Source organism: Coregonus clupeaformis, chromosome 20, assembly GCF_020615455.1.
Source record: "Coregonus clupeaformis isolate EN_2021a chromosome 20, ASM2061545v1, whole genome shotgun sequence".
Lineage (NCBI taxonomy): Eukaryota > Metazoa > Chordata > Actinopteri > Salmoniformes > Salmonidae > Coregonus > Coregonus clupeaformis.
The window spans coordinates 27,463,524-27,477,475 of record NC_059211.1 but is presented as its reverse complement, the minus strand read 5'-3'; the positions used below and the strand labels follow the sequence as shown (position 1 = coordinate 27,477,475).

Genomic DNA, 13,952 nt, shown 5'->3' with positions numbered 1-13,952 from the left:
GTCCAACCAACAACACACCCTACTGCAGAACATGGCCCCTCCAGTTCAACAACAACACACCCTGCTGCAGAACAGAGTAGCTTCACTAAGAGTCTATCCAGGCAGGTAGAGTAGACTCATTAAGAGTCTATCCAGGCAGGTAGAGTAGACTCATTAAGAGTCTATCCAGGCAGGTAGAGTAGACTCTAAGAGTCTATCCAGGCAGGTAGAGTAGACTCATAAGAGTCTATCCAGGCAGGTAGAGTAGACTCATTAAGAGTCTATCCAGGCAGGTAGAGTAGACTCATTAAGAGTCTATCCAGGCAGGTAGAGTAGACTCATAAAACAGCGTAGAGTAGACTTTAAGAGTCTATCCAGGCAGGTAGAGTAGACTCATTAAGAGTCTATCCAGGCAGGTAGAGTAGACTCATTAAGAGTCTATCCAGGCAGGTAGAGTAGACTCATTAAGAGTCTATCCAGGCAGGTAGAGTAGACTCATTAACAGTCTATCCAGGCAGGTAGAGTAGACTCATTAAAAGTCTATCCAGGCAGTTTGAGTTTCAGAATAGGAGGCAGGCCACGACTACTAGCTCTCTTATTTAAAAAGTTATTTTAATATAAATCTTTGCATCTCATTCATTCGGGGTTTACGTACATGTATTTACAAGTAGAGTAAAAAGTTGAAACAATAATTATAATAATTTTCTTACAAAAACAAACAAAACAGGTAAAAGGAAACAAAGCATCAAATCAACCAGGTGAGATATTATATAGTACAGGTCTGTAGTGTATTTACAGGTCAGCGGTGATGATCGAGTCGCTGTACATGAGTCTGTTGGCGTCGGCCAGCAGCGTGGACGTCTGCGAGGGGTCCATCTGTTGCAAAGCCTTCTGGGACATGTGTCCGTACACCTGCATGGTACCGCCCCCTGGCAGGGTGGATATTGCCACGCAGTGCGACAGCAGTGGCGTGTTCGCGTCGTGATTGGACCCCGTGGATGGCACGCTGGCCACATGACCGGTGCTGGTGGAGCCGCTAGCACTGCTGGGAGATCTGCTCTTGGGCGGGGGGAGGTGTTGCACCACCCTGGGGGGGCCCTGGGCCTGGAAGTGGGCTGCAGGGAAGGCAGCATAGCCCGGGGGGATGGGGTACCCGTTGACAGGGATGAAGCATTGGTGTTGGTTCTGGGCCATGGGCGCTCCATGGGTCATAGGGGTCCAGCCTGCCATCTGGTGGCCTGGATGACCTGGCGCGGGCATCCCCTGGGCTGGGTAGAGGTAGCCTGCAGCGGTGGCGTAGCGTGGGTTGCTGAGGTTACTGACAGGGCTAGCGCTCAACGAGGTGGTCTGGGTGGTGGCGTTGCCCCCGCCTCCTGATGGGGTACTAGAACTGCCGTGGGATGACAGCCCCTCCCAGGCCCGGAGACGACCGTGGATATCCTTAAACCGCGGACGCCTCGCTGGGCCCTCCTGCCAGCACTCTGTCATCAGGCTGAACACCCTGGGGGGGCAGTCCTCTGGGCAGGGCAGCAGTTGGCGTTTCCTCACCATCTCCATGACCTCCTGGTTGCTGAAGCCGTAGTAGGGCTGCAGGCCATAGCTGAAGATCTCCCACAGCACCACGCCAAAAGCCCAGATGTCTGACTCCGTCGTGAACTTCCCATAGGCCATGGACTCAGGAGGCATCCAGCGGATGGGGAGTAAAGCCTTGGGCTGGACCCTGGAATAATAATAATAATACATTTATAAGCTTTTTTCAAAACACCCAAAGTTACTTTCTATTCTAAAATTAATAAAAATCAGCTGGAACATCAAATCACACTAAACATTACAGCAATGACACACTAACCAGGTGAGTCAACTAAACAAGGAAATATGCAATGAATGCACTGACTGTAAGACGCTCTGTATAAGGTTGCTAAATTACTAAAATGTTAAAATGTAAATTTAACATGCCTGTGGTAGGTGTACAGGGTTAGGGTCAGGTCTAGGGTTAGGGTCAGGGTCAGGGTTAGGGTCAGGTCTAGGGTTAGGGTCAGGGTCAGGGTTAGGGTCAGGTCTAGGGTTAGGGTCAGGTAGACAGGTAGCCATTTACAGTACCTGTAGTAGTCAGAGGCATAAATCTCTCGGGACAGACCCAGGTCAGATATCTTGACGTGGAGCCGTTCCCCCACTAGGATGTTACGGGCCGCCAGGTCCTTATGGACGAAGGAGTGACTGGCCAGGTACTCCATACCAGCAGCCACCTGGAATAGAGTAAAGTAGAATAGAATAGATCCTTTAGTGTCCATTTTTGTGAGCGACAGAAATGTGTATTATATCTCTTCTATTTCTTCTTCTTGGACTACGATCTCAACCCCCCAAACACAGGTTGAGAGGACCAGGGTCAGCCATGGAGCAGAGCCCCTGGATGGAGAGCTGGGTTAAGTGCCTTTTTCAAAGGCCCAACAGTAGTAGATGATACAGTATTTATGGTAGCTACCTGGATGGCCAGGTGCAGGAAGTCTCCGTGGTCCAGGATGGACTTGACGGTCCCGTCCTCATCACTACTACAGCCCACGTCAGAGTGAGGAGAGCGCATGATGAGGAACTCATGGAGGTCCCCCTGGTTTAGGAACTCAAACAGCATGCAGACAGGCTGCTCCTGGGTCACTATCCCCAACAGACACACCACGTTGTGATGGTGCAGCTCAGCCATGACTGATGCCTCCTAGATATAGATAGATAAGTAGATAGGTACTTTAAAAAATATTGCCGGGGAAATTTCATGTCAAATGCCAAACAGCAGCAGACAAAAAACCTGACATAATGTCCAAGACGAAAAACAGAATACCAAAAACCATAAGTACCATTAAAGATCACCAAAATATATCATCAGATAGCATCAGCGAGCATCAGCGAGCATCAAATAGCATCGGAGCGCATCAGAGGCACCAATTAAAGACAGCATCAATGGATACCATAACACAATAACAGTAGCTAACATCAGAGAGCATCAAAAGCACCAATCAAAGATAGCATAAATTACTACCACAACACAGTAACATTAATAATAACATGCCTGTTGGAAGTCCCCCCACTGGCCAGGGCTGGAGAAGTCCTTCAGGGTCTTGATGGCCACAAGCTGGGCATGCTCCATACCAGGCATGTACAGGTGGCCCTTGTAGATCTTACCAAATGCACATTCACCTAGCTCCTCCATGAAACGCACTGCGGATAGGGGGAGCTCCTTGGCCTTACTCTGGAGAGAGCGAGGGAGAGAGAAAGATGGAGAGAAGAAGAGAAAGATGGAGAGAAGAAGAGAGAGAAAGATGGAGAGAAGAAGAGATAGATGGAGAGAAGAAGAGAGAGAAAGATGGAGAGAAGAGAGAGAGGGAGAGAGAAAGAGGGGGAGAAAGGGTTACATGCTGAAATTTCCAGTCAGCTTTATACACATATTCAGCACTCATAACTGTCTTGTATGTAGACAGACATTCAAACTTAACAGCTTACAATTGGTGCTCGTTATAATTTTAGGTAGGAAAAGTGCCTAATATAAGAGTGTATTGCCTGGAGACTTCATAATTATCTATTAGTCTGTATCCATTCTCTCCTCGCCTCAGCTCAACTCGTCAATAAATCACTTCAGCTCCAGACAGAAAAATGCATAAATATACCAACGCCAGCCTAGAATCTGGCAACACGCTCCCAACACAATCTGGCAACGTGCTCCCAACACAAACAATAAACCGTTAGTGCAGATTTCAGAAATTGCAGGTAATCAATTTTCTATGTAATTATTAATGTGGTATAAATGAGACCCATTAATAACAGAAGGTGAACATTGGTTTGAGGGATGACAGATAACTGTAATTATCAACCCAGACGGGGACTGAACCATGAGAACTAGAGGGGAGCCAAGACCCATTGGGCACAAACTGGTTGACTCAACGTTGTTTCAACGTAATTTATCAACGTATTGTGACGTGGAATTTACATGAAAAATACATTGGATTTGAAAAAAGTAATCAATGGATGAGGAACTCAAAACTGTTGTTTTGAGGGTGAAATTTCAACCACAGGATTATGTCATCATGGAAACAATTTCAACATAGAAAAACCTTGTATAGAATATGTTGAATTCAAAGGAGGTTGATGGCACCTTAATTGGGGAGGTCGGGCTCGTGGTAATGGCTGGAGCGGAAATAAGTGGTTTCCAGGTGTTTGATGCCATTCCATTTGCTCCGTTCCAGCCATTACTATGAGCCGTCCTTTCCTCAGCAGCCTCTACTGGTTGAATTTGTACCTTTAAAACAACGTCAGATCTTCAACTTATTTCCACTATCAGAAAATATACAATAGTCTGGGCAGCACCTCTTCCTGGAGAGTTGATCTAGGTACAGCTTAACTAAAAAAAATTAAAATGTAAGTCGCTCTGGATAACAGCGTCTGCTAAATGACTAAAATGTAAAATGTAATGTTTGTCACTGACTACTACCAATGTGCTATAGTTAGAATGATTGTTGAGATATCTCCACTTAAAGAAAAAATAGATTCACTGTTGCTATCAAAGTCATTCCAAAGAAAGGATTAACAGAGCAAATGAAATGTGACCATACTTTATCACTCATATAGCTCAGCTGGTAGAGCACGGCGCTTGTAACGCTAGGGTAGTGGGTTCGATCCCCGGGACCAACCATACACAAAAATGTATGCACGCATGACTGTAAGTCGCTTTGGATAAAAGCGTCTGCTAAATGGCATATTATATTATATATAATCAATTATGCTATTTAGACCTATATAGCATTTTCAAAGTCATCAACAGCTATTGTTTAAATTCAACCCAGAATTCAACTAACAATAGACAATACAATAGGCCTAGGGTTTCCAGATCTGGTTGATTTAAAATGTGATGATATTTTGTGATATTGAATTGTGTTTTGTTGTCAACACAACCAAACATCAACATTTGAAATATATTTATCTTCTGTGCCACTGACTTAGTCTGGTTTTAATTTAGGAAACTGTCAATCCCCCCTCCCTCAAACAAAAAGGTATGGACCGAACTCCAAAACTACACAACTTGTACGTGTAGATCAATCCTGCCATCGCACATAGGGAATTGGGGTTGGGGTCAATTACATTTCAATTCCAGTCAATTCAGAAAGTAAACCAAATTCCAATTCCACATTTTCTTGGCCCAAAGTTTTAGAACACCTACTAATTTTTCTTTATTTTTACTATTTTCTACATTGTAGAATAATAGTGAAGACATCAAAACTATGAAATAACACATATGGAATCATGTAATAACCAAAAATGAGTTCAACAAATCAAAACACATTTTATATTTGAGATTCTTCAAATAGCCACCCTTTGCCTTGATGACAGCTTTGCAAACTCTTGGCATTCTCTCAACCAGCTTCATGAGGTAGTCACCTGGTAGTCACCTGGCCCTTACACACCTCCAGGCTGTGTAAGGGCCATTTTACCAAGAAGGAGAGTGATGGAGTGCTGCATCAGATGACCTGGCCTCCACAATCCCCCGACCTCAACCCAATTGAGATGGTTTGGGATGAGTCGGACGGCAGAGTGAAGGAAAAGCAGCCAACAAGTGCTCAGCATATGTGGGAACTCCTTCAAGACTGTTGGAAAAGCATTCCAGGTGAAGCTGGTTGAGAGAATGCCAAAAGTGTGCAAAGCTGTCAAGGCAAAGGGTGGCTATTTGAAAAATCTCAAATCTCAACTATATTTTGATTTCTTTTTTTGGTTACTACATGATTCCATATGTGTATTATTTCATAGTTGATGTCTTCACTATTATACTACAATGTAGAAAATAGTAAAAACAAAGAAAAACCCTTGAATGAGTATGTGTTCTAAAACTGTTGACCGTTAGTGTACTTCCTGAATTGACTTGAAATTAAATGGAATGTTCATCTTCAATCATTAGTCAAATGCACTACAGTAAAGAGGACTTGATAGAGCTGGGACAATAATCTGAAAATTAATGACACCGACCGAACCGACAAGGGGGGTTGTTACAAGGGGGCTCCGGCTAAGTCAGGACAGGAGGAGATATAAGGTGAAGGGAGGAGGAGATGAAAGATTCCAGGAACTCCCAAATGAAAAATTAAATTCCTGACAGAGGCCACAGTCAGCTAAGAGGGGGGGTTAGGGGATGGAAGGGGAGGACTGTTTGGGGGAGTGGGCTGGTTAGCAATGGAATGGTGGTGGGGGATGTTAATGTGTGACACTCTGGCTCCATGGACTTTATATTTGAGCCAGGGTGTATTTTGATTTGTTGGGGTTTGGTGTTGTATTTCTAGGTTTGCCTTTCTGTTGGTTGTATTTCTAGGTTTGGTCATTGACTCCCAATCGGAGGTAACGAGTGTCAGCTGTCGGCTCGTTATCTCTGATTGGGAGCCATATTTAATCTGTATGTTTTCTTGTTGGGTTTGTGGGTTTTTGTTCCATGTACAGTATTTTGTCACTGTGGACTTCACTATCGTCATTCGTTTATTTGTTTTCGTGGTTGCTTTGATTAAATAAAGTCATCATGTTCACTCAACGCGCTGCGTATTGGTCCGCTTCCTCAGACGATCGTGACAGAAAAACCCACCATAGAAGGACCAAGCAGCGTGTCCAGGAGCAAGACAGCTGGACATGGGAGGAAGCGCCTGGTAAGGAGATCGAGAGGCTGGCGATGGCCCAGGTGGGCAAATCGTGGTCCTGGGAGGACATGCTCGGGGGCAAGGGACCTTGGGGGAAGATCAAGGCCCTGGCGAGAGAGGAGCAACGGCGTCAGCAGGGCCATCATCGTTGGAAGGACGAGAGGCAACCCCAAAAAGTTTTTGGGGGGGGGCACATGGCTTTAGCGGCTGGGCAGCAGGAGGCTGCTACAGGGAGACGTGGAGAGAAGGCTATCGGATTACGGGAGCCATTGGCGAGTAGAGGAAGGGAAGTTGTTGCGGCACGGCGTGAGAGACTGATGTGTGTTACCAGTCCGGTCCGGCCCGTTCCTGATCCCCAGTTAAAGCCAGTGGTGTGTGTTCCCAGTACGGACCGGCCTGTTCCTACTCCACGCATCAAGCCCACGGTGTGCGTCGACAGCCCTGCCCGGCCTGTTCCTGCTCCACGCACCAAGGATACGGTGTGCGTCGACAGCCCTGCCCGGCCTGTTCCTGCTCCACGCACCAAGCCCACGGTGTGCGTCGCCAGCCCAGCCCGGCCTGTTCCTGCTCCACGCACAGAACCTACGGTGTGCGTCGCCAGCCCAGCCCGGCCTGTTCCTGCTCCACGCATCAAGCCCACGGTGTGCGTCGCCAGCCCAGCCCGGCCTGTTCCTGCTCCACGCACAGAACCTACGGTGTGCGTCGCCAGCCCAGCCCGGCCTGTTCCTGCTCCACGCACCAAGGATACGGTGTGCGTCGACAGCCCTGCCCGGCCTGTTCCTGCTCCACGCACCATGGATACGGTGTGCGTCGACAGCCCTGCCCGGCCTGTTCCTGCTCCACGCACCAAGGATACGGTGTGCGTCGACAGCCCGACCCGGCCTGTTCCTGCCACTCGCACCAAACTGACGGTGCGCGTCGCCAGCCCGGTCCGGCCTGTTCCTGCCACCCGCACCAAGTCTACGGTGCGCGTCGCCAGCCCGGTCCGGCCTGTTCCTTCTCCCGCACTAGCCCTGAGATGCGTGTCCTCAGCCCGGTACCTCCAGTTCCGGCACTACGCGCCAGGCCTAAGGTGCGCCTCAGACGGCCAGAGTCTGCCGTCTGCCCAACGGCGCCTGAACTGCCCGTCTGCCCAACGGCGCCTGAACTGCCCGTCTGCCCAACGGCGCCTGAACTGCCCGTCTGCCCAACGGCGCCTGGACTGCCCGTCTGCCCAACGGCGCCTGGACTGCCCGTCTGCCCAACGGCGCCTGAACTGCCCGTCTGCCCAACGGCGCTTGAACTGCCCGTCTGCCCAACGGCGCTAAAGCCGCCCGTCTGTACTGAACCTGCAAAGCCGCCCGTCTGCCATGAGCCTTCAGAGCCGTCCGCCAGACCGGAGCCGCTAGAGCCTTCCGCCAGACAGGAGCCGCTAGAGCCTTCCGCCAGACAGGATCAGCCAGAGCCTTCCGCCAGACAGGATCAGCCAGAGCCTTCCGCCAGACAGGATCAGCCAGAGCCTTCCGCCAGACAGGATCAGCCAGAGCCTTCCGCCAGACGGGATCAGCCAGAGCCTTCCGCCAGACAGGATCAGCCAGATCCGTCAGCCAGCCATGAGCAGCCAGATCCGTTAGCCAGCCATGAGCAGCCAGATCCGTCAGCCAGCCATGAGCCGTCCAGCCAGGATCCGCCAGAGCCGTCCAGCCAGGATCCGTCAGAGCCGTCCAGCCCGGATCCGCCATTTAGTCAGGTACTGTCCCTTAGCCCGGTGCTGCCCCTTAGTCCGGTGCTGCCCCTTAGCCCGGTGCTGCCCCTTATCCCGGTGCTGCCCCTTATCCCGGTGCTGCCCCTTAGTCCGGTGCTGCCCCTTAGTCTGGTGCTGCCCCTTATCCTGGTGCTGCCCCTTCTCCTGGTGCTGTCCCTTAGTCCGGTGTTGCCCCTTAGTCCGGTGCTGCCTCTTAGTCCGGTGCTGCCCCCTTAATCCAGTGGGGTTATATTGGAGGGTGGTCATTTGGAGGAGGCTACGTAAGCAGGTAGTGACTATGGTGGGGTGGGGACCACGACCAGTGCCAGAGCCGCCACCATGGACAGACGCCCACCCAGACCCTCCCCTAGACTGTATGCTGGTGCGCCCGGAGTTCGCACCTTTAGGGGGTACTGTGACACTCTGGCTCCATGGACTTTATATTTGAGCCAGGGTGTATTTTGATTTGTTGGGGTTTGGTGTTGTATTTCTAGGTTTGCCTTTCTGTTGGTTGTATTTCTAGGTTTGGTCATTGACTCCCAATCGGAGGTAACGAGTGTCAGCTGTCGGCTCGTTATCTCTGATTGGGAGCCATATTTAATCTGTATGTTTTCTTGTTGGGTTTGTGGGTTTTTGTTCCATGTACAGTATTTTGTCACTGTGGACTTCACTATCGTCATTCGTTTATTTGTTTTCGTGGTTGCTTTGATTAAATAAAGTCATCATGTTCACTCAACGCGCTGCGTATTGGTCCGCTTCCTCAGACGATCGTGACATAATGTTATGAAAGGGGGACAGATGTTTTTGGTTTGGGTTTCTCCCTCCCTCCCTGGGGCCAAACCAGGCTCATCCTCTCCTCGCAGCATGCCGGGCCGGGCGGGGCCAATGCTGTCATGAACAACAAACCCTAGGTGACCTGGAACAAGGCCTGGTGGATAGCAGTGACATTGAGGAGGAGGACAGGAGCGGTGGGGCAGATGTATTTAGGGATGACAGACAGACTCAGACAGTAGACACTGTATTGTTAGTGGTTGTAGTTTTTCTGTGACAGAAGGATACACTCTTCTAGATTCCCACAGGTCAATCTAAATCAGAGATGACAGGGACTTTGATGGGGACCACAACACTGGCCTGTCTGACAGAGCCAGTCCCCTACAGCTGTAGCTTTGATTGGCTATAACATCAGGGAGTAGACCTTTGTCTCACATCATAACACAGCCTGGATAACCTTCTAAACGAGATATGTCAGAAATAACATTATAAGAATGGAGTGTTGACTAATATGATCGGCAGGAGAATATGAATGAACTTATAGGCAAAATACTCATACTGTTGTCACACATTACAAAGAGCCCCAGTGAGAGAGAGAGAGAGAGAGAGAGAGGATGAAAGAGAGAGAGAGAACGAAAGAGAGAGCGAGAAAGAGAGGAGACTTAGCTACATATTATACCTTGGGTTTGTAGTTGGTGAGCATGGACATCTCAACGTTCTGTCCCCTGACAGGTTTGGGCTGTCTGGGGGCTGGGGGGCGGGAAGCCTTCTGGTTGTTACGACACAAACAGATGAAGAAGAAGAGGAGTGCGATGGCCAGAGGGATGGCTATGCTCGGGACCAGGATGTACAGAATCTCCATGTTACTGCCCCCACGCTTCTCCTTATAATCTAGATGGGACACAGGGTTAATGTCAGGTCTTGGCAACCCAAACACTGTAAATACATTGTAAATTACTAACATAATGAACTCAGGTGGTACTGTCACTTATTGTTAAACAGACCATAACATAACGCATAACAACTACTGTGTCTATTTGATAGGTCGCAGCACTGACTCTCAATAATAACAAAACAGTGAAAAGCATAACTGTGTGTTTATAAAGCCTTATAACCCAGCCTGGCACACTGCTAACACCCTCTCACCACAGATAGGGATGTCACTAGCGCTTATAAAACCTTAAACCCCCCCTATATCTCACCACAGACATTGATGTCACATAGCTCCATGCGGACCCCCTCGTCCAGCGTGAAACACCATGGTCCCTCCTGCTTGTTGCCGGGGTTACGGCAGTAGGAGTGTCCTCCGCTGAGCTCGGGGAAGCGCACTGCCAGGTAGGTGTGGCTGTGAGGGTACTGGGAGTTCCAAGGTTGGCACTGACGACCTGACTTGGTCTTACTGACTGTCCCGCGGTAGTCTGAACCACTGCTGTTGAAACACTTGTGGTCTGGTTAAAAGGGAGAAGAACATAAGAACATTGTTAGACAATTTGTATGTATAAGTGAGAGGGTTTTAATTTATTGTTGATGGGCTTCACTCCAATATGCAGTGACATGTTAACATTAAAGTATATAGGGATTTTGTTAATGGACCCTATGGGTTCTAACAGAACAACTACACTGCTCAAAAAAATGAAGGGAACACTAAAATAACACATCCTAGATTTGAATGAATGAAATAATCTTATTAAATACTTTTTTCTTTACATAGTTGAATGTGCTGACAACAAAAATCACACAAAAATTATCAATTGAAATCAAATGTATCAACCCATGGAGGTCTGGATTTGGAGTCACCATCAAAATTAAAGTGGAAAACCACACTACAGGCTGATCCAACTTTGATGTAATGTCCTTAAAACAAGTCAAAATGAGGCTCAGTAGTGTGTGTGGCCTCCACGTGCCTGTATGACCTCACTACAACGCCTGGGCATGCTCCTGATGAGGTGGCGGCTGGTCTCCTGAGGGATCTCCTCCCAGACCTGGACTAAAGCATCCGCCAACTCCTGGACAGTCTGTGGTGCAACGTGGCGTTGGTGGATGGAGCGAGACATGATGTTCCAGATGTGCTCAATTGGATTCAGGTCTGGGGAACGGGCGGGCCAGTCCATAGCATCAATGCCTTCCTCTTGCAGGAACTGCTGACACACTCCAGCCACATGAGGTCTAGCATTGTCTTGCATTAGGAGGAACCCAGGGCCAACCGCACCAGCATATGGTCTCACAAGGGGTCTGAGGATCTCATCTCGGTACCTAATGGCAGTCAGGCTACCTCTGGCGAGCACATGGAGGGCTGTGTGGCCCCCCAAAGAAATGCCACCCCACACCATGACTGACCCACCGCCAAACCGGTCATGCTGGAGGATGTTGCAGGCAGCAGAACGTTCTCCACGGCATCTCCAGACTCTGTCACGTCTGTCACATGTGCTCAGTGTGAACCTGCTTTCATCTGTGAAGAGCACAGGGCGCCAGTGGCGAATTTGCCAATCTTGGTGTTCTCTGGCAAATGCCAAACGTCCTGCACGGTGTTGGGCTGTAAGCACCACCCCCACCTGTGGACGTCGGGCCCTCATACCACCCTCATGGAGTCTGTTTCTGACCGTTTGAGCAGACACATGCACATTTGTGGCCTGCTGGAGGTCATTTTGCAGGGCTCTGGCAGTGCTCCTCCTGCTCCTCCTTGCACAAAGGCGGAGATAGCAGTCCTGCTGCTGGGTTGTTGCCCTCCTATGGCCTCCTTCACGTCTCCTGATGTACTGGCCTGTCTCCTGGTAGCGCCTCCATGCTCTGGACACTACGCTGACAGACACAGCAAACCTTCTTGCCACAGCTCGCATTGATGTGCCATCCTGGATGAGCTGCACTACCTGAGCCACTTGTGTGGGTTGTAGACTCCGTCTCATGCTACCACTAGAGTGAAAGCACTGTCAATCAGTGTTGCTTCCTAAGTGGACAGTTTGATTTCACAGAAGTGTGATTGACTTGGAGTTACATTGTGTTGTTTAAGTGTTCCCTTAATAGAAAACACTGAGGTAGACAGTAAAAATAAGTAAAAAGTATCTTTCTCTAGTCGATCGTGTCTGATATGAAGATGTGCAATAGTCTTTGTGTACAGTATATCATTCCATATCCATCCAAATGATGCAAACTATTAATTTGATAGAACTCAAAGTCTATCCGCAATATTAAAGCTGATCTACCCCCCAAAAAAATAAATTAAAATTAAATTAAAATTAAATTAAATAAAATTCCAGTCTTACTCTTGTTGATGGGCTCGACCATGGGGATTCCGATCCTCATACAGATAGCAGCCTCTGGGCTGTCGTGTGCTGCCAGGTCCTCACAGTTAGGTAGCTTCAGTCTCTTCAGGATGATGGGGTTGGAACGGGCGATGATGTACTCGGTCTTACACAGGTCATTCTCTAGGATCTCACACTCATCCTTACACAGAGAGGACAGGAGGAGAGAGTTGAGGGTCATACAAACAATAAAAGCAACACAACATTTGAACACGTTAGCCTACCCCAGAAGGCAATTACTACTACTAAACTAGCTAAGGCCATTTCACACCAAATAAATGATTGGTTATATCTATTGACATGAATAGGTCTAGCTGTAGCTGCAGTTAAAAAAATATGTAATCAGTCAGCGGCTGTGTCTGAAATGGCATCCTATTCACTAAATAGTGCACTACTTTTGACCAGGAACCATAGGGAATAGGGTGCCATTTCGGCCACAGTCAGTGTTTAACGCTACAAGCCTAAATAGATGTAGGTATAGTCGTAGTTTTGAAGCATGTCATCATACCTTACACAGGTCCCTGGGCTTGTCTGCCCCAGAGCTGCGGTCACATGTCGGGAAGGCAAAGTGGCACAGAGACGGGATGGCGAACTGGGAGCAGCGGTCCGACAGGTGGTTGGACGTTCCGATCATGGTGAAGGCGGCTGGATGGGAAAAGTGGGAATGTGAATATATGGACATCAGATGTTGTCTGAAGTTTAGAAAGACTTACTATAACTATGTGGAATATATTTAACCTTTATTTTCCCAGGAAGATCAAGATCAAGTATCATACAGGGCAGTCATAACCACGCACACATTGCATACGTCAAAACTTTTGGGGAACATTGTCCGGTTCAGTCAGACACAGATCATGTCTGGTCCTGTAGTGAGTATCAGAGATCTAGGGTGCTATCAAGTAAAGGACTGTCTGTCTGTCTGTCTGTATTACAGTGCCTGTATGATACTGTGTTTTACAGTTACGTGCTCCACACAATCTCTGGGTTTCTGAGTTGGGACTGACAACCACAGACAGACAGTGGCAGCTCCATGTCAACTCATTCAACTTTGACCGGCTACATTCTACATAGTCAGAGAGAACACACACGCACACAAAAAGGCAGGCATGCACGCACAAAGGCATCTGTAGAGGTAAAATTGGATTCAGAGATGAGACACAAAGTGTAGACCATGTGTGTTCCATACTGTGTAGACCATGTGTGTTCCATACTGTGTAGACCATGTGTGTTCCATACTGTGTAGATCATGTGTGCTCCATACTGTGTAGATCATGTGTGCTCCATACTGTGTAGATCATGTGTGTTCCATACTGTGTAGATCATGTGTGTTCCATACTGTGTAGATCATGTGTGTTCCATACTGTGTAGATCATGTGTGTTCCATACTGTGTAGATCATGTGTGTTCCATACTGTGTAGATCATGTGTGTTCCATACTGTGTAGATCATGTGTGCTCCATACTGTGTAGATCATGTGTGCTCCATACTGTGTAGATCATGTGTGTTCTATACTGTGTAGACCATG

General features: G+C 48.3%; 1 protein-coding gene across 1 annotated transcript in view; it reads right to left on the bottom strand.

Moving 5' to 3' along the window:
* Positions 1 to 362: 362 nt before the first annotated feature.
* ror1 (receptor tyrosine kinase-like orphan receptor 1) overlaps positions 363 to 13,952 on the bottom strand; it is a 118,544-nt gene continuing 104,954 nt past the window's right edge. Inside the window, exons 6-13 of the mRNA XM_041838730.2 lie at positions 12,937 to 13,073; positions 12,390 to 12,570; positions 10,332 to 10,577; positions 9,809 to 10,020; positions 3,041 to 3,220; positions 2,462 to 2,689; positions 2,080 to 2,225; positions 363 to 1,699 (exon numbers count right to left, since the gene is read on the bottom strand). Of these exons, the coding sequence (XP_041694664.2) occupies positions 772 to 1,699; positions 2,080 to 2,225; positions 2,462 to 2,689; positions 3,041 to 3,220; positions 9,809 to 10,020; positions 10,332 to 10,577; positions 12,390 to 12,570; positions 12,937 to 13,073 (2,258 nt within the window). The 3' untranslated portion in view covers positions 363 to 771. The remainder of the gene's footprint in view (positions 1,700 to 2,079; positions 2,226 to 2,461; positions 2,690 to 3,040; positions 3,221 to 9,808; positions 10,021 to 10,331; positions 10,578 to 12,389; positions 12,571 to 12,936; positions 13,074 to 13,952) is intronic.